Raw genomic sequence first — 23,904 nt, forward strand, 5'->3', positions numbered from 1 at the left:
TGTTGCTGGGCGGGCAGGAATTACTCGGAGCTTTCGAGCTGCAGGGTCCAGCTGTTGAGCAGCGCAGAGTTCGCGTCATTGGCCGTTCTGTGGGCGTGAAAAAGGATGGCGATGGAAACCAATCGAATACAGTTTTCAGGAGGTTTGGATGATGCCCGCGTCTGGAAACAACTCCAATAAACAAATAATCAAAGTATTACACCGTTAGTGGGCCGAGTCCGCCAACCAGGAATTTCACATGCCTTGAATTGATTGCTAAGGGCCAAGGATTGACTGCTGCGAGTGGGAGAGAACGAAGAAACAGAAGAAAACAGAAAACCCCGACAACGGGACTATTCCGTCATACTTCGGCTCTTTCCACCTTCTGCCTATCTGTCTCTGGCAGTGAAGCCTCTAATTCGGACCGCGTGCCGGCTGCTGCCGAGCCTTCCCGCCAAGCCCGCTCAAGCTGCTCACTCCGCTCCGTCGATCTTTAGCAATAGCTTGGTGATGGCGGCAGCGGCGGTGTGTCCTGCACGCTGCATTCACGATGGAGCATCCACATGTTGTTTCTGAGATTTGCTAAGGTAGCATCCTGCGATTAGTGCCCGACATGTCTAATGTAATGTCCGATCCCACTATTCCTTTACACAGCTGTCGGTCAATATCTCCGGCCCGATGAACAAGATATTCTATCTCCAACTCCTCAGTACCAGATTACTCAGATGTCAAATGCATTTTCATTGATGACACGAAATAGAAGAGACGATCTCAAATAAACTATATAGTAAGCACTTTGGCCCAAATGAAATGTATGGCACCTAGTATTACACACTGCCAAGGCAAACAGTAAGTTGATACTGAGTGAAAGCAATATGGTAGTGTAGGTAGGGAATATACAGTTACCTATGATTTACTTGATATTCCTTGATTGTTGGTGGGGGGGATCAATTCTTCCTCGGTTTCGGACTATTGAAATTGAGCCAGTTTATGGGCCGTTCTTTCAGTCGCTTTTCTTTTCAAGCGACTGCCTGTGTTTCTCGGCAGAATCACTTGCTCAGCTGGAAAGAACCCCTTCCTGCCTCATTACTGGAGGGGGCCATCCTTGGCATGATGGGGAAACGAAAGCGAGGCCATACCAAGGTTGCTGAGGGACACGCAGCTTCCTAGAACGGAGCTGGGACCAACAAGCGATCGACCAAAACCAGTGCAGAGGAGCGTTCCAAGAAGAAACCCAAGCACGGAACGTCTAGCGGCGGCGGCGGCGACGACGAAGAGCAAGCCGAAGCATCCCCAGACAACTCAAGTGTTTACTATGAAGACCTGAAACGAACGACACAGGATCTGATCAGCAGAGGACATAACCTGGAAAGAACTCTCCCTTCTGGCAGTAGAGGTTCGAGAAAGCAGAAGCGGTGGGAGAAGCGGTGCCGAAAGCACATGAAGTTGTTGGACGAGCGTCTAATGAAAGAGAATGCTGGACAGCATGCGATTCCAAGCAAGTCACTCGGAATAGATGCCAAGTCCCTACAGGCGCTGCGCTCAGTAGCCCAGTCCTATCTCTAGGACCTCGAGCGAACCCATGGGACCACGGCAGCCGAAGATGTCAAGACGAAGCCATCATCTTCTGCGGGAGAAACCGTCCAAGACAAATGGTTACGTCTTAAGCGCAGAGCTTCTGTGGGTGCACCAACGGCTGTCCCCGTCACGGCGCCGACAATCCCCGAAGCAGAACTCGGCCAGGAGCGGGCATATGTTGTAGCTCCGGGACCTGTTGCACCACGCTCTTTCACCAGCTATGCCCCGCGGTCCGAGTCGCCCGAAGATGCTGAAGGACAGGACGACACTGGCCAGAAGGAGGATGCTATCTCGTCAACAAATTCGGGGAAGAAGCAGAGAAGACGGTCCTGCACCGAGTGGCTTGGGAAATCCACAACCCCCATCCCACCTCCCATCTTGCCCTTGTCTAGCACCCATAAGCCCTCTTGAATGGACGGCATGACAGATCCCAGGGAATGGTTTGCACTTGTTGACCCCCCGCCGGGGTAAAGCATCGGGTGTCATCGACGCGCACATAGGCAGGCAAAATCAGAAGGGGACATGCGCTACGTATTAATTGGACTTCCTAGTAATTCAACTGCTGTGATATGGCATCCATGCATTTCTTATCTTCGCATCAACTGCTCGGTGAAGTGCCCGCAACGAACAAAGGTATGGGGTAAGTACGATACCCCGGTTTTCTGCTGTTGCGGGTTAATGCTAGCCGAGGGCCCCACGGGGCCCACTCAGCATTCCAAAAGGGCGCCGCCTGCACCGTGTACACCAATGACATCTCCTCTGATTCTCATCAAGAATCGCCAGCCAAGATGAAGACTTTCAGTGCAGAAGAAGGTAAGTCTCGAGGGTTCCTGGCGGGTGCTGGAGGAAAAGACTTACACGATGGCCTGTCTAACCGAATACTAGTGGCAAAGCACACCTCACCCGACAGCTGCTGGGTTGTCTTGTATGGTCATGTGTACGATGTGACAGACTTCCTGGCCTCGCATCCGGGAGGCTCCAAGGTCATCTTGCAACTGGCTGGTAGAGATGCGACGGAGGAATACGACCCTATCCACCCGCCTGGGACGTTGGAGGAGAATCTGAAGCCAGAGGCCAAGTTGGGCAAGATTGATCCTCAGACCTTGGTCAACCCGACGAAGCCGGCAGCCAAGGAGAAGAAGAAGGACGAGGCAGAGCCTCCGCTAGAGAGTCTGCTGAACCTAAATGAGATCGAAGAGCTGGCCACGAAGAAAATGTCGAAAAGGGCCTGGGCCTACTACTACTCATCCAGCGACGACACGTGGTCCAAATCCAACAACAACCATGTCTACCGCAACATTCTATTGAGGCCAAGGGTTTTCGTCGACTGTACGTCGTGCGACTCATCCACTACCTTACTCGGCACCAAGGTGGGCCTGCCGTTGTTCGTAGCCCCTGCTGCGATGGCAAGGCTGGGCCATCCTGACGGCGAGCAGGGAATTGCGCGGGCCGCCAGCAAGTTCGGCGCGCTGCAGATCATCTCGAACAATGCCTCCATGACCCCAGAACAGATCGTCTCCGACGCCAAACCAGGTCAGATGTTCGGCTGGCAGCTGTATGTCCAGAATGTCCGGGCCAAGAGCGAGGCCATGCTGGCTCGGATCAACAAGATGTCGGACAAGTTCAAGCTCATCTGCTTGACGTTGGACGCTCCGGTTCCCGGGAAGCGCGAGCTGGACGAGAAGTCCAGTTTCGTCAACACCGCCCCGGTAGCGGCCGCGGCCAAGACGGGAGGCGAACCGAGCCGACCGGGCGGTGGCGGGGTTGGCCAGCAGCTATTCTGGGGCACCGCCGCGGACCTTACGTGGAAAATCACGCTGCCCTGGCTGGCGAAGCATACGGGCCTGCCGATTGTGCTGAAGGGCATCCAGACGCATGAAGACGCCTACTTGGCCGCCCAATACGCTCCCCAGGTGAAAGCCATCATTCTTTCGAACCACGGGGGCCGCGCTCTGGATACGGCACCACCCGCCATCCACACGCTTCTCGAAATCCGCAAGTACTGTCCAGAGGTGCTCAGCAAGATTGAAGTATGGGTGGATGGGGGCATCAAGCGCGGGACCGACATTGTGAAGGCGCTATGCCTCGGAGCCAAGGCCGTGGGAATCGGGAGAGCTGCCCTCTTCGGGCTGGGCGCCGGCGGTCAGGCTGGCGTGGAGCGCGTATTCGAGAGTAAGTCAAGAAGGGCGGTATCGTTCTGACCCCGTCTCTGTACCCTTGTTCTGTCTACTGACACATAGGCAACGATGACAGTTCTCAAGGCCGAAACGGAGACTTGCATGAGGCTCTTAGGAGCCAAGGACATATCAGCGCTCGGTCCCCAACATGTGAGTGCTCCTCTGCCTGCTCCAAATCACAAGTTATATTGGAGATGAACGCTTGCTAACCCGATAAACTACCGCAGATTAATACCAGAATGGTGGAGAGAGATATTTACGATGGCGCCGCAGGGTTGGATAAGATGGGGCTTTGGACGAAATCCAAGCTGTAGACATAGACAGCCGCATTGGATAAGATACTGGATTGTTAGACTGGGTCGATTCACCCACGGACATCTATCCGATTCCCTTTGAGAGGACGTGTGACAGAAAAGGGGGATGGAAAGTTCGGTTTGCATGTCCACAAGCCTTTGAGGCCTCGGTTTTCGAATCAGCCGTAAGCCGCCGAGAAGCTTGTCTAGAAGGAGCTTGGTATAGCTTGCCGTCGCCGTATCAGGGGAACGAATGGCATTGCCTGTATTTGAACTGGAAAGTTAGATTGCATTTGAGTAGCAGATCCTCAAGTAGGGATGGCCCTTGTGCTGTTTCGAGAAGGACGGATATACCGGTATGCATGTCCTCGATTGACGCTGTTCTGGCCGGTTCCACCTCCACAGCCTGGAAGCTTGTCAAGATTACGCGGGGAAAGAAAAGGAGCATTTGCTTCTGGTCCAGTCCGTTTTGGTAGCCTTGCCCGGAATCTTGAAAGGAATATGGTTTTATACGGCTATGATGGATAGTGTTATACATACTTTAGTTTTGACTTTCTTGCCTTTTCATTTGATATGTGCTGCCCACCTGCCCGTTTTGCATCTAATGCAGGTCCCTGATGGTAATAAGACGTAGCATCAATCAAACTCAAATTCGCGTGTGCTCTACCGCCAGCCGACGGCGCCAACATATTGGTCCGTCGAGCCCCCTTGGACAGCGAGGATCTCTGATTCCATCTCCCCTGGCTTCCTTGCGATTGGACAGCCACCGTAGTTCTCCGGGAAGTTCACAGCGACGGGATCCTCCCCCATCAAGAGCAGGGGGGCAAGAGAGCGATCTTCGTTCTCGTTGGCATACCGTACATAGGGCATATGCTAGGCTCGCTACACAGGCTCGCCCCCCCCCAAGCGAATGGCTCCTAAGATGTGACTACAACTCAGAAGATGAGAAGGCGCCTTGAGGGACGCGCAAGGGCCATGCTTCCGATCTGCCATCCGTTTCCCGGTCGAGGCCGCTCTCCAAGTTGGAGAATAATAGGCAGCATCTCGCATCCATCTGATGTCTGTCGTCGTGGTCCCCGTCTCTTTCGTCATCGACCCTGTCACCCCCCTCTCACTGTCCTCGTCTCCTCGCCGGTCCGTCCACAGCACGTACGTGCCATCGGTTCGATATTGTTGTGTACTGCATAAAATCGACTGGCCTGCGACTGAGCGAGACCAGAGGCCGCGCATCTTGTACAACTCCTGGGAGAATAAGTCACAACCATGGCGGAGAAGGTCGAGGTATCTCACCACGACACTCCCAATGGCTCGGTATCCGGAGCTGGTATCGTTGGGCCAAAGTCAAAGGGGGCCAAAGGGCACTGCAAGAAGTCCTGGTGGATATATGTCTTACTGCTGATAGTCACCGTGGTGATTGTGGTTCCATGCGTGTAAGTGGGAAGACACAGGAGGGCAGACAGCCAAGGGGGGAGAGAGCTTGCACTAAATCACCAGTTACTCAGAATCCTCGTCGCCGTCCCAAATATGGCCCAGTCCAGGCTCGACAATGCCAGCCTGGACATCGACTCCATCGTCATCTCGCGGGCTGAAAAGGACTCGTTCCACATGGCCATCAACTCGACCATCCTTGCCGACAACGGTGTCCATGCCACCATCCGGGCGTTCGAGGGCACCATGTCGCTGCTGCCCGACAACAACGGCGGCGCCGCACCCATGGCCTTCGCCAAGTTCCAGTTCCCCGAGGTCGCGTCGGCGGCGTCGGTCGTGGTCAACGTCAGCCAGAAGGTGGCGGTCGAAGACGTGGATTCGCTCGTCGCCTTCAACGAAGCCCTGCTCGCCAAGGAGTCCGTCCGCGTCCGCGTCGAGGGCGACACCCAGATCCGCGTGGCCGGCATCGCGCGCGACTACCCCGTCACCTTCCGCAAGGAAGTGGAGCTCAAGGCCTTCAACGGATTCGCGGGGCTGAGCGTGTCGAACATCAACGTCACGCTGGCCACTGCCAACAACTTCAACGGCACAGTCCACATCCCTAACCCCACCGTCTTCACTTTCGAGCTCGTGAGTATTTACACATAACCCCCTATCCGCTGATCATGTGCGAGATATATCTATATCGATAACAGTAATTTATACACACACATGATAAACTAACGTCGTATCTTGCAACAAAAAAAAAGGGCAACACCACATGGAACAACTACCTCGACGGCGGCGCCAACGTCGGGACCGCGTACATCCAGAACCTGGCCATGCACCCGGGGTCCAACGACTTCTTCATCTGGGCCGACATCGCCCAGGGCCCGGTCCTGACCGCGCTGGGCAAGAAGCCCGTCTGCGAGTCGCCCGACGGCGACCTGACGTTCCAGCTCTCGGGCAAGGCCGACGAGAACGAGGGCCAGTCCATCCCGTGGCTCGCGACCGCCCTGTCGGCCCACAACGCCTCCGCGACCATGCCCGTCGGGGCGGCGGTCGCCAAGGCGCTAGGGGGCCGAATCCCTTGCTCAGAGGACTGAAAACGATAGAAATGGAGGAAGCTTTATTTTGGCAAAAGGACGACGGTGGGGCGGGTGCATTGACTGACTTGCGGAAATGCGAATGAATCACATGTGTTCGCTAGCTTCACTTGTGTATATATATCATCTACCTAATGGGTCGTCTCAATGGGCGAATACGATGTCGCAGATTGTTGGGGGGGGGACTGGCTCCGTCCGATCAGGCGAAAAGTCGAGTCGATAAGGCCAAATAGGGAGCGCGGGGGCCTGCAACGAGTTCCGGTCTCTGACTTCCGTGCTTCTCTAAGGGGTGGCAAGTCATGCATGTTCCGGCCTTTGTACAGTAATTTCACGTCGTATAGTGTCTACAAACCCAAACCCAGACCGAAACTGAAGATGCGATGTCCTTGGGCGCACGTCACGAGTCCTCGACGCCAACGCGAATTCCTTGCTCGTCTTGGTATCTTCGGTCACTCGTTGTACCAGCCAACTAGAGTCAATTTCAAAGAGAATGGACTCTTTCGGCGTATGGCCATCAGGCAAGTGGCCCGGAAACCCATCCCACCGACGAAGGCGCCGATGCAATGCCCATGTAAGCTTACGGCCCCCAAAGACCCAGCAAACTTGCAAAGCTGCGGCGGAATCACACCCCCGGCAGAGGAGAGGGACGCGGAGGGTGTGGGGTCCAACGGCCACCGCGGGACCAACCGACTCCCATCTTATACACGACACACGCATATACCGATTCAGCAGCCCGGCCTCTCCCCTACTTGGTCGTGTTCATACCTTCTGCCTTGACCGAAGGTATCGAGGCATCAGGGGCCAGACACTCGATCAGGGGCGCACCCAATAAACCGAAGTAAGCGAATCACGATCCCCATGGTGCGAAAAGGGAGCGAGATATCACTTACCTTCTTCACCCATCGGCGGCATCCTGCGGCGGGCTCAGGCAGCCATCCTTACTGATGTGTGACACCAGAGCCGAGACATTTCGCCTCAGACACGCATACAAAGCCGCTCACATTGGAGCCAATTCTTTTTCTTTTCTTTTCTTCTTTCACTACTACTTCTTCGTTCTTTGCTTGCAACCCAGAAACGTGGGAAAATGAGCGTCAGACGAATGCAAGTAGTCGCCGTGCCACTTTCCACGACGGGCTGCACGACGTCCAAGACCATGTCTTAGGCCTGGAACTGGGCAGGCAGGGGAAAAGGTGTGCGGCACGAGAGCGACGAAAGATGGGATTCCACGACATGGTCGGGAGCATTCCCGTGTGGCCTGATCTCATCGATGTCTGGGAGAGGGTTAGATCTAGGCAGCTGGCCCCCATACGAGGGACTTCCTGGGGTATGTACTTGGACTCGGCTGGCTGCCTCGAGTGTTGTTGCCTTTATCGCTGCCCTCGTCCTTTGCGGGAAGCCTCAGGCCTAGATAGATGGCTGGATGGATGTACGTAGGACGAGCTCGGCGATTGCAGGTGAAAACTTCCTTTGGTGATACCCCCTTTCCTCCATCTGTCTCCCCTTGCTTCATTTCAAGGACGACCCGCAGCATGCAGCAAGCAGGATCCTACGATCGGTAGCACGCAGGGGACACGATGACTACCACAAACCAGGGAAAGATCCGAGATTGGAGACTTTCCCCCTCCCCTTCATCCCTTGCTTGGGGCTTGCACACAACACGAGGCACTACATAGGCGTCAGAACGCAGGTACTACTTACTTGCTCGGCGAAAAAGAGAGGACAGCAACGAGAATGACCGGTTCTGTGAGGGTCCCTTTATTCGCCTTCCGCGCGATTGGCTATCGAGAGGGGAAATGGTGAAACACCGTGGGCGACACCTGTCAAGCTAGCATTTTTTTCAAAAGTGCGTAACTCACACGTGCGGAAGCGATCATGTTTCTTCCTTTTCTCGAGCAAGGTACGACGTTCACCCGGGCGTCCAACCTGCCAGGCATGAAACCTGACAAATCGGGTCTATCAGTAAGGAGATAAGCCGTGCTTGCTCTCCGCAGGTCCGATCGATCACAAATATGTCAAGTCGCGAACCGGGAGCCCCCTGCCTGGCTAGGCGCCGTGGATGTTTCTTGGCCTCCTGGGCCTCTTGTTCGTTTCTGGCGCAAGCATAGTTGTCCATGGTTGCGCCATCGTACATAGCAGCTGTAGTATAGGTACATACTTGACAACAGTTGCGGCTGCTGAAATTCAAGGCTTCAGGGGCAACGAGCTGTGGGACCTCACCCCAGGGACCGCTACGGCGGGGGGTCGTATACTACTACCGCTACTACCATGCCCTCCGGATCTAGCAGCCGCCGCCAAACGTAACGAGAGCCCACGAGATCGGTGGTTACCAGTCAGCCCTGAGCGGCGCGATCGGGGCAGCGAGTGGACCTGTCAGCCCGGCAGTTCCCACCCATTTTGATTTCTTCTTCTTTTTGTGACATCTCAAACTGTTACCGCTACTCCATCGGTCATGGCGCGTAGCAAGGGGATCCCGGCTATCCGGCGACAATGGTCTGAAGCCACAGCGCTGGGCGAAAGCCAATGAGGAATGCGTGGCTTAGTTGTGCGCGGTTGCGCTTCCGTGCTTCTGCTTCTACGCTCGCGACTCGATGAATTGGGCGACGCCAGATAAGGTTTGGGCCGTTCATCCAAGAACCGATATCAGATCAGATGACGACCCAAACGACTGGGCGTTGCTGTCGACCCTCCCGTGGTGCTGGTGCTGGTGCTGGTGCTGGTGCTTCTGCCTTTCATCCCAACTGTACTTCACCTCTGGTAGATCAGACGTGTCAACTATCACATCTCACCGGGCGCCCATCGATGGGACCTATGCAGCATCACGGGAAGGGACTCGTCTGTGGACCCCGTGGCGCCGTGCTGCATCTGCTTGCTTCTTTCCTGCCTGTGTCACCACCAGTCAGATCACTAATCTCGAAGACGCAGGAAGACAGATCGCAGGAGTGACTGACAGCTATCACTCTACGTTCCGAGACCCAAAGTCTTAGATCCCCAGGTCTTTTTTTTTCTTCTCTCTTTCTTTTCTCTCGCTCTCTCTCTTTCTCGGAGCTGTATAGAGGAGGCGGCCGTCGAGTATATAGTATTTGCATATGCAGATGACCATTCCACGAATGATAAACCCCAGGCATACCACCAGAAGATGCGGGGAAGCTCACCGTTTGTTGGCTTGTTGACGGAGCAATGTACAACGCCTCCCCGTGAATACAACATCAAGGATGTATGCAATTCAAGACGGCAGTGCGGCAGTGGCCCTTGTGCCACCAGCAAACCTGCGCCAAGAGTATCGCAATATCCATATTCCATATTACACCCTTCCCATTGTGCCGACCGGTCGGTGGTCGACTGACTGACTAGACATACCATGCTGCATATTGCTTCTCAAACGAAGGAGCGTGACGTTGTCAACTCCTAGATTAGGCGTGAATCCTATAGAATCTTCCGTTCCGACACTAACCTTACTCGATGCATCGGTTTTTTTTTCTTCTTCTCTTTCTTTCTGGGAAGTATTGGCGCAGCCTTCTCCCCAACGCCCTAAGCCTGCGAGATCTCAAGCTCCATACCAAGATTTGCATTTGGCCGAGAAGCGGCGGTTTAGCGCTCGCTATGTTGATCCCCATGCGGTCACAGTACTTGGGGTACTAAGATGCGTATGCACTTACTAGCTTAGGCATATGTATAACAGCAAGAAAGTCTACCTAGCGTTGTGGACGAAATTAGAACCACTGAACTGGCAGGAGAGCATTAGCATTGACATGTAAAAAGAAGCAAAAAAAAAAAAAAAAAAAAAAAAGGAACAAGAACTAGGCGAATGTCAAAAGAACGAAAAGAAAGGCTGGGCTCCCATGTCAGATCGCTTGATTGTTTGTCTAGATTGTCTTCCTCTACCTACGTACATATCTACGTGTACACCTTGAATCACTGAACGAACCACACAGACTGCTTCTGAGTTCCCCCGAGAGACAGGGAGACTGGAGAGAGCCCGACCAGGATGTTCTCCCGGAACGTGTGAAGCACATGTTCTGGTGGAAATAATGATATCCCAAGCACATACTCGGGCCCGACATTCCAAGGTTGCATGTTCGATTCGATTAGATTCGACCGTGCGATGCCTGTCACAATAGGTACTTTATATAACATATGTATACCTATGTAAGGCAAGGCGACGCAAGGCAACGCGTCCAGGCGTCTGCAGTATGTAATATAATGGGATAATAGTCATGGTCACAGTAATATGCAACGAACACTGGCCAACATGACGATGTTGTTATACACGGAGTGCAGTGTGAACTGGAATGGAGGGGACGGGCACGGGGACGGGAGCTACCCTCTGGTCCGACCAACCTGCAATCCCATCCAATCCCATCCCATCCCATTCAATAATCAACCAGATCAGACTAGCTAATCTCACTGCATGCATGCATGCATGCATTCATTCATTCATTCACACGGAAGGAGATGGCATGGGGCATGCCCGACACTTGCAGTAATTCCCTCGCACATACACGCACCCAGGACCCGTGCTTGTTGGCTGGGAAAGAAGTAGGAGAGACGTACAGGCGTACAGGCGTGGGGGGGGAAGAAGACGGAGCAACATCAGACGTTGTTGTCGTTGTCGTGGTCTTCTCTTTGTTGGGTCCCTAAACTTTGACGACGCTGACAGGTAAGCTGAGATCATTTCCAAGTTGAGCATCTTTTCTGACCCTGCTCCCGGAACTTGCCTGCTTCGGCAAATCAGGGTGGGAAGGCTGAGCGAGAACAGATCTGCCTGTCTGCGGTTCTACTCCGGCTGAGGTTGCCTGTATTATATGCAGATTTCGCCTCTGGTAATTTGATGGCCTCAGCAGACAACTTTGGCGGGATGCATACCATACATAGCCATGCATCCTCGCCGGCGATCGCTTCATGGCCTGGAGCCCGAGCAAACGTGCTTGTCGATACCCCGATGGCGTACTCTATATCTTCAACACTAACCAGTTGCCCATGCTTGTACGACACCAACTTGATACCAGATTCGCTGGAAATCAATACTGCCGGGAATATATGCATGGAGTCTGGTGTAATTCCGTCAATGACGACTATAGTCGGCCTGGGCACCGCCAAGAAGGTTGTTGGTTGGTTGATTAAAGCAGAGTACATGCACACCTTACATACACCTTACATATAACAGGGAGAGAAGAAACCCCCAAATATGCCCCGGCCAAAGATGTGTGTAAAGGAGTGTAAAGGAGATATGCAAAGTATGAACGGACCTAGTACTTTGGCCAACCCCGGACTTGTACATAGTAATCAGTAACGCTGTGACACTGTATACCTTTCCGGCTCAATCGACCGACGTTGCAGCGACAAGGACAACAGCAAATCTCTGTTAAACGCGACGCAGCATCACATCAGCAACGGCACAGTGGAGCCTGTCAGTAACCGCGTGGGCGCCAAGCAGGTACACGCGGGCCATTGGACGAGATAGCACCCACCACAAGTAACAGCATGTGCTCATGGTCACCGACACAGGATGGCCGGTCGTGTGCCGTCTCTTTTCATGTCCTGTCCTGTCGAGCCTGCCGAGCCTGTCGAAGCCGCCCACGCTTCGGTAATGAAGCTGTCGAGTGCAAGGTTGCCTTCGCCGAGGAGGTAGCATTGTCGGGCGCGCAGAGGCCCGCGGATCATGTACACACCCGCCGGTTGTCAAGATGAGTGGAACAGTCTGGTCTCAGCAAACCCCATCCGTCGCTCCCCCACTGCTGCCCAGAATACTAAATGTACCTTAAGATGGAGCAGACAGGGCTCATAAACAACTGGGCAGGATCGCTTGATCCACCGCACTGACTCGAGCCGTTACCTGAAGGCTGGGGCACGGGCTTGTGATTTGATGCGCTGTCTCGGGTGAGGGAATGACGAGGGAGTGATTGCTTCCAGTCCGAGTAATCACCACGAAAGGTAACATGGCGAGGAAAGAAAAAAAGTGTAGGCCTGATCGCTCGTACAACGTAGCATCGTCACGATGTACTGAACTGGCCAGACAGGCAGGCAGGCAGACAGGCTTTGTTGCTGCAAACAATCCGCGGCCGGCCAGGCAGAGATCGCCGCGGGTGTTTCCCACTAGGGGTCGGGCGAGATCCCTATCCCGGTTACTCTCGCTTGCCCTAAAGGAAAAGGATGCCGAACTGGAACTAATTTTTCTGAGAACCGTACCATGGTACCCTCCAGCGGCCGAGTTTGCAAGTCTGGTTGACGGGTTGCATTGGAGCAGCCAGACCGTCTGCCCATAAAACTACGTACCAGCTCCACCGAGCGACAGCAAGCCCATGTACGGTAAGATGCCTCGTGCAGTCCCGGTAGCCAAACGAGCGTAGCGCTAGACACCTTCCAGGCCCAGATACACACAATACAGCCAAGTCGCACATGGCAGCACTCGATTCTCACGTGGCGCGGGAAGATCCCACTTGGGCCCCGGGCCAAATCGTTTTGCGAGTTGGGCTGGTTGGCGTTGGCAGTTCCTACATTATGTACATGGAATTGCACATACAGTATCTCTTTTGTCGGCCAGCCACTTCAACACACTGTCTGTCTCCCACCAACTCGGCGATGGCAATCGGGGAGGGGGTCAGCCGCCTGCCATTTTAAGCAACATGCAAATGCGTTCCCACAGGAATGATCCCGTCGTTGCTATACTGTCAGCATACAAGACATGCCACCCATGACCAGAGTCGACTACTGCTGCACTTACTATGATGACATACGCGGCTTCAACCACATGGTTTTTTTGGTCTCGGAAGGATGCAAGCTCTGGACGAACCTTCCTACCGAGCGGTCGCTCCGTAGTTCTGGAGTAGGCCCAAGACTGGCTGTCAATGCACGCGGGCTGGCGGGTTTGAGGTCAGAGAGAATGAGAATAAGCAAAACCTTCTTTTTTTAATGTATAATCGGCCAACAGAAAAACAAGTAGACAGACTCGCCCGCCCCGTTAGAGCTTGCGGTTTTGTTCATGCACGCTTAAGATCTGGAGTCGTCTGCCCCCAAGACCAAAAGAGAGAAAACCCCCGCCGAGCCGGGGAACACGAGTCGGCTACAGGACCCACACCCTCTGCAGTCCCTATTCCTTAGTGGTGAGTCGGGTCGAGTACCTAGCAGCAAGGTACAAAATCCTCGGCTTATTACTTACTATTGTTGCCTGCCTGCTTTGCTTGAATGTGTGCGAGGCACTGCTACAACATGTCATTACACAAATATTACTTGCCTACCTCCTACATGTACGAACGAACGTGCTTCCGTCTGGTAAACAGGTTGGACCGGGATTTTCTACTCGCTGTATCGCAGTTGAGGAGTGGCGGGACTTTCCAGCCATAAACCCCAGACTACACACCTGCATGTACTTAGACAGCCGCACCGGGGGCTGTGCTCGGGGGTAGCGACTCCTGCCTCCTTGTTGCCTCACGAACGCCTTCCTACCTCCCCATCAAATGCAAGGACTGAGACCTTGGGGCTCAGCAAAAGCCTAGAGATCGGGAAGGGAAGGTTATTTGCTTTGTATGACATGGCCCATGCCCGAATCGTCAAGTCCTGGGGCTCCCCTTCGGTTTTTTATCCCATTTTAATCTTTACATGTAGATAGAGAGTCACGAACCAGCTGGTACTGGTGCGTGATGTGATGTGATGCCCTGCCAGAGATTTACACTGCAGCTTATAGCCACGGACATCCAGTAATATTCTACAGCATACAGCAAGTAAGTAAGTACATAATGTAGGCATGTATTGATTAGTACCCTTTGGTTCACTGGCATGAGTCCTTGCTTCATTCGATGTGCCTGTCATGTCACGTCAGCGCAGTAGACTCCGATGGCCGTCACCCACGTGTGCACTACCACGTACAACGGCACACTTGGCTACCTACATGTACATTTTGCTATGAACACAAGCGCCACTCGCCAGATCCGTTAGATCATGTGGACAGGCTTGAATCTCACCAGGCAATTAATAACCTACCTGGCCGCTGGAACAGACAGATTCACGAGCTGACTGGGACTGGGTTGTATCTAGCTTGTAGTTATCCATTGATATATGGCTGGATGACCAGCCAGCCAGCCAGCCAGCCATCCAAAAAGCAATGTTTCCTCTTGCTCTCTCGTTTCTTTTTTTTTTTTTCTGTCGAAGGGGTTTCAGATGCTGCCCGGGTCGAGGCTTGAACGCTTCCCACTCCTTGAACTGTGACTTAGATACGTCAAGTAATTTGTGTTTAAAGTGTGCCTACTGGCATAGCAACTGGATACCTACAGACAGCAGTCGCCAGCACACACACATTGTATCGTATTCCCAGATTTTCTACCATCCCTCCCGACTTATACGGCAACAACAACAATAACGGAAAAAAAACCGATCACTGCCCTTCCCACTACTATTTGTGGTACACACCACCATCACCCACCAGCGACCTTAGCTACTGGGGAGGGGCGGCTAAGAAACAAACTATGTATGTAGAGTAGAGTACATACAGTACGGCACAGAGGGAGTTGTGCAAGGGGGGCTGTAAATTATGTATGCACATGCAGCTGGAGAGGAGAGTGAGTGGCTTGTCCAAGTACTCTCGAGTAGGTACATTAGGTAGTGTAGTGGTGGTTGCAACTTGCAGGGCGGGTCTCCGCACACGCGTGCGCAAAGTCAACCGACAGGGGCTGCTCGTGGGAATCTCGGGCTAAGTGAGTCGACAGAGCCATGTACTTTGCGCGCCGCCACGAGGGAAAAACGAACAAGCACCATGGGATGGGCACCTCGTCCATGTTCACCCGCAACACTGCATGCCTGAAGTACCCGTACTTCCTGCGCGTACCGCCAGGTTGATTGGGTGCATCAGACTGCGCTAGAGGACAATCCTTGGCCCGGCAGAACACCATATCCACTAGCCAGGTAGCTTTCGGTCCATTTGTTTAAATTGACCCTGAAGCCATGCGACGGCTTGCTTCAGTGAAGGGAATAGTGCTGCTGCTGCTGCTGCTGTTGGCCGCTGGCTGTCGCTGCTGCTCGTCTACAACCGTACCTGTGAGGTTGACACTGGCCATAATATTGATCTGCTCTTCTATGCTCCAGTCTGCCTTGCACGCGCGCTCTCTCCCTCCCTCCTCTGCCCCGGCAAGTAAGCTGCTGTATTGAGGACCAGATAGAAGTCAGAGGAAAGGGCACTTTTGGGATGTGTATCCATACATCCTCCACGGGAACAATACCTGCATAAGTACAGCCTACCCTGTCAACGACTGACTATCCGTTCAGCACACCCAATTCGCGCGCTCTTTTTCTGGGGGTGCTCAAACATAGGCCTAGCTTGCCTTTCCCAGGTCATCCTCGCCTCGGTTTGGACGACGGATTCCTTGCTAAAGACCCCGTCACTTTCTCACTCCCTCCCTCGCTCATTTTCTGATCTGATCTGGGATCCCCCCGCCCTACCCTTCCGCTCCCTCAAAGTCTTGCCCAAAGTACCAGGTAAACCGGGGCGCACAGAATTGGCATATCCTCAACCTCTTTTAACGTTGCTGCCCCCCGTCCCCATTTGACGACTGGGTTTCCGAGTGTAACTTGCTGTTTGTGTACCCTCCCGCCGTCTCGTCCTACCCAGTCCGTTCCATAATAAGCTGCCAGACTTGAAGAGCGACCGTCGTCACAGAAGACGGCTGCTGCCACCACCTATACCCTTTTTCTTTTTATTCTTCCTGTTCCTTCTCCATCCATCGGCCGAGACTGCTATCTACATACATAGTTGCGCCTGCATGCAACCAGGGAGGAGACCGCATCCAATGTCAAGCAGCATCGCACTCTAATTCTTCGCCCTCTGTCTCGATCGGGTCATGCGAAAGCGCCGCCGACTGTAAGCACGTACTACCACCAATTCATACTTTGCGTGGCGCTGAAGTATTTCTGCCGCATCCTGCACCCGGCTGTTCGGGTTTCTATCTACTCTGCACTTCCATCCCGAGAGAGTGTGTGTCGGAATCATTAGCTTTCTTGTCGACGACATGGCCAACGAGCAGCAAAGGCCCGCGTCTCAGAAGCTGCCCGCGGGGCTGGCAGGCGTTCTGAATCCAGAGGAGAACCGCGACTCTGCATATTTCTCATGCACGGATGCCTCGAGCAAGCGTATGTACAAATCATTGGGGTGATGGAGGGGCGCATGCATGGTATGCAACCGTATTTCTTACACTAGATTTAGACACGTCCACTGCCTCGGGTGTTGGAATCAATGTTCTAAGTCCTTCATCAACATCCACGGGCTATCACTCGACCGACAAGACCCCCTCTCCGACCACCACGAACATGCTCCCCCAACCATTGCACTCGCCTGTTGGCAGCATGAGCATTACGTCGATGGTCTCGCCGACGACGCCAGGCAGCGCAAGCTTCGCCCGGCCTCACTCGCTCGAAGTGAATCCGAATGGCGCATCGCTTCTTTTGAACGGGGCCCCCGACTCGCGCCGAGAAAGTGTCGACAGTAGGATCAACCAAGGATTTGGGGATATGAAGCTCGGCAACTCGCCTTATGCTAGCCACAACCAGTCAACTACCTCGATACAAGGGAGCTTGGCACAGCAGCGCAACCCTCGCGCAGGCATAGAGAACCTGTCCATGCACCGAATATCCAACGGCTACCAACCGAGCGCCGACCGCAATCCTCCCGAGGCTCACCCCAAAATCCGGACGGCACCGGCCATTACTGGGCCTGCGACAAGCAACATTGCAAGAGCGGCTGAGCCTACCAAAGGTCAGGCTTGGGCCTTCCCCGAGGAAGAGATCCAACGGATGCCCTCATTAACCAACCTTCACGACTCCCGGCGCAGCAGTATCGCAGAGTCCATCGCTAGCAGCCAATTCACTACCGAATCACGCCTACCTCCTGGACAGCGACGCTTAGATGATGGACTCGGCAACGACTTCCAGCAGCGATTGTCGACCGCCTCGACCGATTTCCCCGCGGTGCATCATCACTCTCTCCAGCACAAGCAGCTATCAGACCTCCAGAGCGAGGAATCCAGTCCGCATTCTGGTGCTCAGCCGTACAGCCGTACACCAGAGTTGCGTGTCAGCCACAAACTCGCGGAGCGTAAGCGTCGCACCGAGATGAAAGAGCTGTTTGAACAGCTCAGGGACCTGATGCCCCAAGAGCGTGGGTCCAAAGCTTCCAAATGGGAAATCTTAACCAAAGGTACGTGTTTGTTTCCGGGATCCCGTATCGTTGCAGGGGGCTAACCTGCGTCCAGCAATCGCGGAGCACCAGCGACAACAAGACCACTTGAAACAATTGACGGCCCATTACCAGAACTCCGCCCAAGAATCCGAGTTATTACGCAGGGAAGTAGAACGTTTGCAACACGAAAATGGACAGCTACGGGCAGCGAATGGACAGGGCGGGCCAGCTTCAGCAAGTCACGCTGTATCGTCACAACCGCCCCCTGCCGACCCTTACGCACAGCAGGCACAGTATGCGGCTTCGCGGCCTGAATTACCACCCTTGCGCACGCTCGCCACGACCATGCCCAACGGACCGGACTCTATGACTGGAGTCCAGTACGAGGGACAGCGACCAAACGGGTTCCGACCCGAGCCTGCTCACTTCTAAACGACCAGGGGTCGCGTCCTGTCTACCCCCATTGTTCTATTCACTTGGTTTGATACCTTGCGGCGATCATATCGGTCCAATCTTCAAGTAACAACACTGCGTTGCTTGCTTTCTTCCTACATCTCCATCGGTGCAGTCAGCACACATCATAAAAAAGGGCTGGGGCGGAATTTCAAAGAATTGAAATAGAAGAATCGCAAATCAGATCTGGAGGGGCTTGTGGTTGATTTGATTTGATTAGCGGTAATGGAGGTGGGCTATCCGGAGCGATGGGATTTGTTACAATTTTGTAACCTTACAGGAGTCGGGGAAACTGCATATCGGATCTGGGCAGCGCCGTGATGGCGCACCGTGAGGGCCGGACTGCTCGCGAGTGCTCGGCCATGTCGAGCACTGGGCTGCGAATTAATCGTTATCTGATGAAGCAAGAACTGTTGCCAGCATATGACGCTTTGGGCAGTGTGCGGATGATGTGGCTTGGTCTCGGAAGGGCAACCAAGACTCGGTGAAGTGTCTCGTTTCGGGCAGTGTGTGTATTTGCGTGCATCTATGTGTATATACTCACCATGTTTGGGGCCGAGGTCATTCGAAAGCCCAATGGCTACTACAAGCCCTTCCTAGTTTGCTATTTCGCAGAACGGGAGCAGAGGAAATACATTCGGGGCGTGTACATAATTGCGGTATGAGCGTGGGAAAATCCAGATGGTAGGATTGTTGCTGATACTCATTAGGAAGTCGTCAGTAAAGGACGGGCCTAGGTATGGGAAGACGACGCAAAGCCTACAGTATATCATAACTGCAGATGCACATTGCGTGCAAAAAGGATGAAGACAAAGCCATCTTTTTACACTCACCTCTTTCTCCCTCCGCCTCTCTCTCTTTCTCCCTCCGCCTCTCTCTCTCTCTCTCAGCGTCTACTTACATGATCGTGAACTTGGGGTAATTTGAAGACCCAAGGTGGAGGAAGCACTGCAGAAGGCTGGTTATGATGCCTACACGCTGCATGCGGTGGGCGGTGTTACCTAGAAATTATAATCATCCCGGGCTATGAGGCATTGGACCATTCTCCAGCAACAAAAATGCCTAAGAAGACATGAAAACATAGCCCCAGGGCGGCGTCCTCTAAATAACGAAGCAATCCTCTTTGCACGGCATATGTATGCCTACAACTGCTCCCTGGATTTCCCGACGAATGTGACTGGACAAGGTATTATGGGACTCTGAACTGCAATGAGTCGGGTCTTGGGCTAAGTACAAAGATACATGCATATGTATGCAGCTAACCCGGTTAAAGATCTCATTCTGGTATTGTTTCGGGCTAACTGCTTGTCAGCTAAATTTTTTTCTAATCAGCACCACTCTCCATTCCCATCATCAACTTTTCTGCCTGTGTTCCCCACGATCAACCCTCATTGTCCCCAAACCGCCTCTTCCACTCTCTCAAGATGTAAGATACTCCCCGTTCCTGCAAAATGCGCTTCATTGGTAACTAACAGTCAACCCTCGTAGGCATGCTGTTCGTCGCGCAGCTTTCAGAGCTGCCAGCTCTTCCTCGCTGGTAGCAGCCAACACCTCGAGGCTGCAACTCAGCTCTCTGGCCATGCAAGCCAGCAGGGCCTCTGTCCGGCCCGCTGTCACACCCATGACCCGTTTCTTCTCCCAGTCTGTGCGCCTGGCCGAGGACGAGAAGGTCATTGTTGATGAAGCCACCAAACTTGCTCAGGCGAGCGAGGAGCAAAGCCAGCCCGCTGGCTCTGCCGGCAAGAACAACGCTGTCTACATCAGCAACATGACTTGGGATGCTGGCGAGAACCACCTGCGCGAAGCCTTCAGCAAATTCGGCAACATCGAAGATATCATGATCAGCCGCGATCAGACCGGACGGAGCAGAGGGTATGTTCTACTAGCTTCTTGTGCGCTTGCGTAGATCTGTGTTGCTAACTACAATTCCTTACAGTTTCGGCTTCGTTACCTTCGACTCGGCCGAAGCTGCCTCGAACGCCGTTGAGGAGTGCAACCAGTCCTTCTGGCATGGACGCCGCATCCGGGTCGAGATCCGGAAATCCAGCAACGAGGCTGGCGGCAACACGAGGTCCACTCCCAGGCCCACGCGCAGGACGGAACCTACCCGGGCGTTGTACATCGGCAACATCCCCTACGAGACTTCGGATGCTGACCTCAACAAATTGTTCCGCGATCTTGACAACGTTGTTGATGTCCGCGTCGCCGTCGACCGTAATACGGGCTGGCCGCGTGGGTTCGCCCATGCCGACTTCGCCGACGTCGAGAGCGCCACCAAGGCCCACGAGAAGATCTCCCAGATGCAACTGGGTGGCCGATCTCTTCGTGTTGACTTCTCCGAAGTCCGTGAGGGCCAGGGCCGCAAGAGAGATTAAATTTCCTGCCTTTCGGGGATGATGTTGACGCGACAGGCTCGAGAGCGAGGACGTTTCTTGAGACAAGCAATGACTGCAACTGAGACTTGGCCCTTTGGAGCCTGTATCTCGTTTTTACGAAGCTAGACGAAGATGGGAAACTCGGTACAGGGCCATTATGTGCTCGTGGAAGGAGGAGTAAGGAAAGGCCCCTCAAGATGGACTGGCTCAGGATGCGAACCCGGTTGGGTCGTATGTAGCCTGTATATGTAACAACAACAACAACAACAACAACAAACTGTGTGTACAATACGATAGATGGTAGTCTAGGAGCGCCCGCAACGGTGCTCTACGAATCAAATGTCTCATGTCCTCCCCTCTCTCTATCTGCTCCCGTACTTGGACTCTATTCGTGCTTCGATTGACTTTGATTTTGGTTTTGGTTTGTGGCGTGGCTGTTGGAAGCAGAATGATTTGCGTATGTGTGTACTACTTATACTTACTACTGTATGTTGGCGCGAAAGGCCGGGGGAAGAATGATGATCATCTGGAGGTCTTTAGGTACGGTCGGTAGGTATGTAGCCGACATCGTCCCTCGGCAGGTCCCTGGCCAACCCCACCTAAAAGTCCAGCAGTTTCCGTACTTTATTAGCCAACCTTGCCTTCCAGTCATCGCATCGCGTCGGCAAATCAGAGTGCGGGCGACAGCTGGAATCAAACATCTGATTCTCCATCTACTCGGTGTTCTTTGTCGTGTCTTTTTTGCTTTCTATCTTCTGTTTTATCTCTCCTTCTTCCTCTTCATCTCTCTCCAACACCGCACTTGACGACGCTTCCCCTCACCTAAAAGACCTTATTCTACTGCGTAGCATCATCCTTCTTTTAGTTCCATCTTCCCATACCTGCCAACCATGTCCTTCCTTGGAGGCGGAGCCGAATGCTCGACCGCGGGCAACCCGCTCAGCCAATTCGCAAAGCACACCCAGGACGACAAGAGCTTGCAACGCGACCGGCTTGTCAATGGCGGCCCTCAAGGGAGCATGGGCGGCTTCCGAAGCACGCCCAATCATGCGCCCCAAGATGAGGTTCGGTCGGCTCCGTACGGCACAGAGCGAGAGACCATGGTTTCGCTGACAAATGTCTAGATGATGAACGGCTTTCTCCAGCAGAACGGCCAACTACCCGCCATGCCCATCGAGGGCATGAACCAGATCCGCCTGGACCATCCGTCCCAGGGCGTCCACCTGCGAGCCAACTCCACGTCGCCGGCATGGGCCAACGAGTTTCAACAAAACCCCCAAGCTGCCATGGAGTCCGCCTTCAAGGTGCCGCAGGGCACCAAGTTCGGGCCCGAAGATTACACAAAGTTCCAACACATGATGCAACAAGCGAACTCGTCAAGATCGAGCCCCATGCCACAGTCCATGGGGGGCTACCAGCGACCCACGGGCATGGGCGGTATGGGCATGGGTATGGGCATGGGCATGGGCATGGGCATGGGCGGCATGGGCATGATGGGCGGCATGGGTACATCATACGGCATGCAAGGCGCCTACGGGCCACAGTTCCAACAGCCCCAACCCCAGCATGCCATGCAGGACGCGAAAGGTAAGGGGAAGCTGGTCGAGCTCGACGACAGCCAGTGGGAGGAGCAGTTTGCACAGATCGCCCTCGAGGATCAGCGGGCGAGGGAGGAGGAGGAACAAAACAAGGGCATCGAGGCCGAGCTCAACCAGATGGACGAGCGCATATTAGAGTCGGAGACCAACGAGTTTGGTGACTTCGAGTCCATATGGCGGGGTATCCAGGCTGAGAAAGCCCAGGCTAAGGAGAACCTCGATGAAGACGAGTGGGTGAGCAAGTTCAACGAGGAGGACTGGCAAAGGAACTTCGCCAACGGCTGGGGCGACAGCAGCAGGCTCGTGGGTGACCCGCAGATCGAGAACTATCTCTTTGAGGAAGACAACCTCTTCAAGGACATGGCGAACCCCTTTGACGAGGGTATGCGCATAATAGACGAGGGTGGTAACCTGTCTCTGGCCGCTTTGGCGTTCGAGGCCGCCGCTCAGAAGAACCCATCCCACGTTGAAGCCTGGGTACAGCTGGGCACTGCACAGGCGCAGAACGAGAAGGAGACGGCAGCTATCCGTGCTCTCGAGCAAGCTAAGAAGCTTGACCCGAACAACCTGGCGGCTCTCATGACCTTGGCAGTTTCGTACACGAACGAGGGCTTCGACAGTACGGCTTACCGAACGCTCGAGCGTTGGCTGTCGGTCAAATACCCTTCCATCATCTCTCCAGCCGACCTGTCACAGGCGACCGACCTCGGGTTTACGGATCGCCAAATTCTCCATGACAAGATCACCAAGCTGTTCATTCGGGCGGCCAATCTGAGCCCTGGCGGCGAGCGTATGGATCCTGATGTTCAGGTCGGACTGGGTGTCCTGTTCTATGGGGCTGAGGAATACGCCAAAGCCGTCGACTGCTTCAGCGCTGCCCTCGCCTCGGCCGAGCAAGGTGCTTCGAACCAGCGCTCGCAGGTCCATCTGCTCTGGAACCGACTTGGTGCTACGCTTGCGAACTCGGGCAAGAGCGAGGACGCCATTGCTGCCTACGAAAAGGCGCTCACCTTGCGGCCCAACTTTGTGCGTGCCCGCTACAACCTAGGAGTCAGCTGCATCAACATGGGCTGCCACGAGGAGGCTGCCGGCCACTTGCTCGCCGCTCTGGAGATGCACAAGAGTGTCGAGAAGGAAGGGCGCGAGAAAGCCCGTGAGATTCTGGGAGGCGGCGTCTCGGACTCGCAGCTCGATGCCATGACGACCCAGAACCGGTCCACCAACCTCTACGATACTCTGCGCCGCGTCTTTACGCAGATGAACCGCCGCGATTTGGCCGAGAAGGTGGTCGCCGGTATGGATCCATCTGTCTTCCGCGGGGATATCGACTTTTAGGAGAGCCCGACTGGAACTGGCCTGGCTTCTGGCAGAATGAATTGACGGATTGCATCTGTGAAAGGGAAAATTTGCCATGAGATGATGCGTTTATATGATTGATGGAGGGCATGAGGGGCTTACTTTTCGAAAACACATTATTAGCCGGGTAGGTTTTAGGGGGTACCCCTAGGGGGAGGATGGGAGAGCGAGAGGCAAACTTGAGCAAAGTGCAGCATCAACCGGCGTTCACTCACTGGAGTATTCATTATCTCGCATCCCTGGAAACATGCCACTCCCACTTTAGGACATTAATGGCGTTTAACAAGTTGTCCGATAAGCGACCCCTGAGTGTGAGATACTTTCCCTGACTGGGAGACGGAAAGGGTCTGAGTGACATCGCGAACACAGCACTGATGCCATGTCGTTCGTTGCAACAAGAGGCTCACACGTACAGAGGAAA

At 54.0% G+C, this 23,904-nt stretch overlaps 6 protein-coding genes across 6 annotated transcripts; all 6 read left to right on the plus strand.

The window, feature by feature from the left end:
* Positions 1–854: 854 nt before the first annotated feature.
* On the plus strand, positions 855–1,968 carry PG986_013414 (uncharacterized protein; the record flags this gene model as incomplete). The annotated part of the gene is made up of 3 exons (XM_066849636.1): positions 855–862; positions 1,188–1,524; positions 1,591–1,968. 3 exons carry the CDS (start codon positions 855–857, stop codon positions 1,966–1,968), a joined length of 723 nt encoding a protein of 240 aa, XP_066693779.1.
* A 377-nt stretch (positions 1,969–2,345) lies between these two features.
* PG986_013415 (uncharacterized protein) lies at positions 2,346–4,048 on the plus strand (the record flags this gene model as incomplete). The annotated part of the gene is made up of 4 exons (XM_066849637.1): positions 2,346–2,370; positions 2,443–3,729; positions 3,811–3,884; positions 3,962–4,048. 4 exons carry the CDS (start codon positions 2,346–2,348, stop codon positions 4,046–4,048), a joined length of 1,473 nt encoding a protein of 490 aa, XP_066693780.1.
* A 1,242-nt stretch (positions 4,049–5,290) lies between these two features.
* PG986_013416 (uncharacterized protein) lies at positions 5,291–6,540 on the plus strand (the record flags this gene model as incomplete). Its single annotated transcript, XM_066849638.1, has 3 exons — positions 5,291–5,457; positions 5,530–6,085; positions 6,205–6,540. The coding sequence occupies 3 exons, from the start codon at positions 5,291–5,293 to the stop codon at positions 6,538–6,540; spliced, it is 1,059 nt and encodes a 352-aa protein (XP_066693781.1).
* A 9,995-nt stretch (positions 6,541–16,535) lies between these two features.
* On the plus strand, positions 16,536–18,133 carry PG986_013417 (uncharacterized protein; the record flags this gene model as incomplete). Its single annotated transcript, XM_066849639.1, has 3 exons — positions 16,536–16,656; positions 16,730–17,719; positions 17,775–18,133. 3 exons carry the CDS (start codon positions 16,536–16,538, stop codon positions 18,131–18,133), a joined length of 1,470 nt encoding a protein of 489 aa, XP_066693782.1.
* A 1,600-nt stretch (positions 18,134–19,733) lies between these two features.
* Positions 19,734–20,529, plus strand: PG986_013418 (uncharacterized protein; the record flags this gene model as incomplete). Its single annotated transcript, XM_066849640.1, has 2 exons — positions 19,734–20,026; positions 20,091–20,529. 2 exons carry the CDS (start codon positions 19,734–19,736, stop codon positions 20,527–20,529), a joined length of 732 nt encoding a protein of 243 aa, XP_066693783.1.
* Positions 20,530–21,419: 890 nt separating this feature from the next.
* Positions 21,420–23,462, plus strand: PG986_013419 (tetratricopeptide; the record flags this gene model as incomplete). The annotated part of the gene is made up of 2 exons (XM_066849641.1): positions 21,420–21,593; positions 21,654–23,462. The coding sequence occupies 2 exons, from the start codon at positions 21,420–21,422 to the stop codon at positions 23,460–23,462; spliced, it is 1,983 nt and encodes a 660-aa protein (XP_066693784.1).
* Positions 23,463–23,904: the final 442 nt, after the last annotated feature.

The sequence above is a fragment of the Apiospora aurea genome (assembly GCF_038362705.1).
Source record: "Apiospora aurea strain CBS 24483 chromosome Unknown utg000009l_segment0_segment0, whole genome shotgun sequence".
Classification (NCBI taxonomy): Eukaryota; Fungi; Ascomycota; class Sordariomycetes; order Amphisphaeriales; family Apiosporaceae; genus Apiospora; species Apiospora aurea.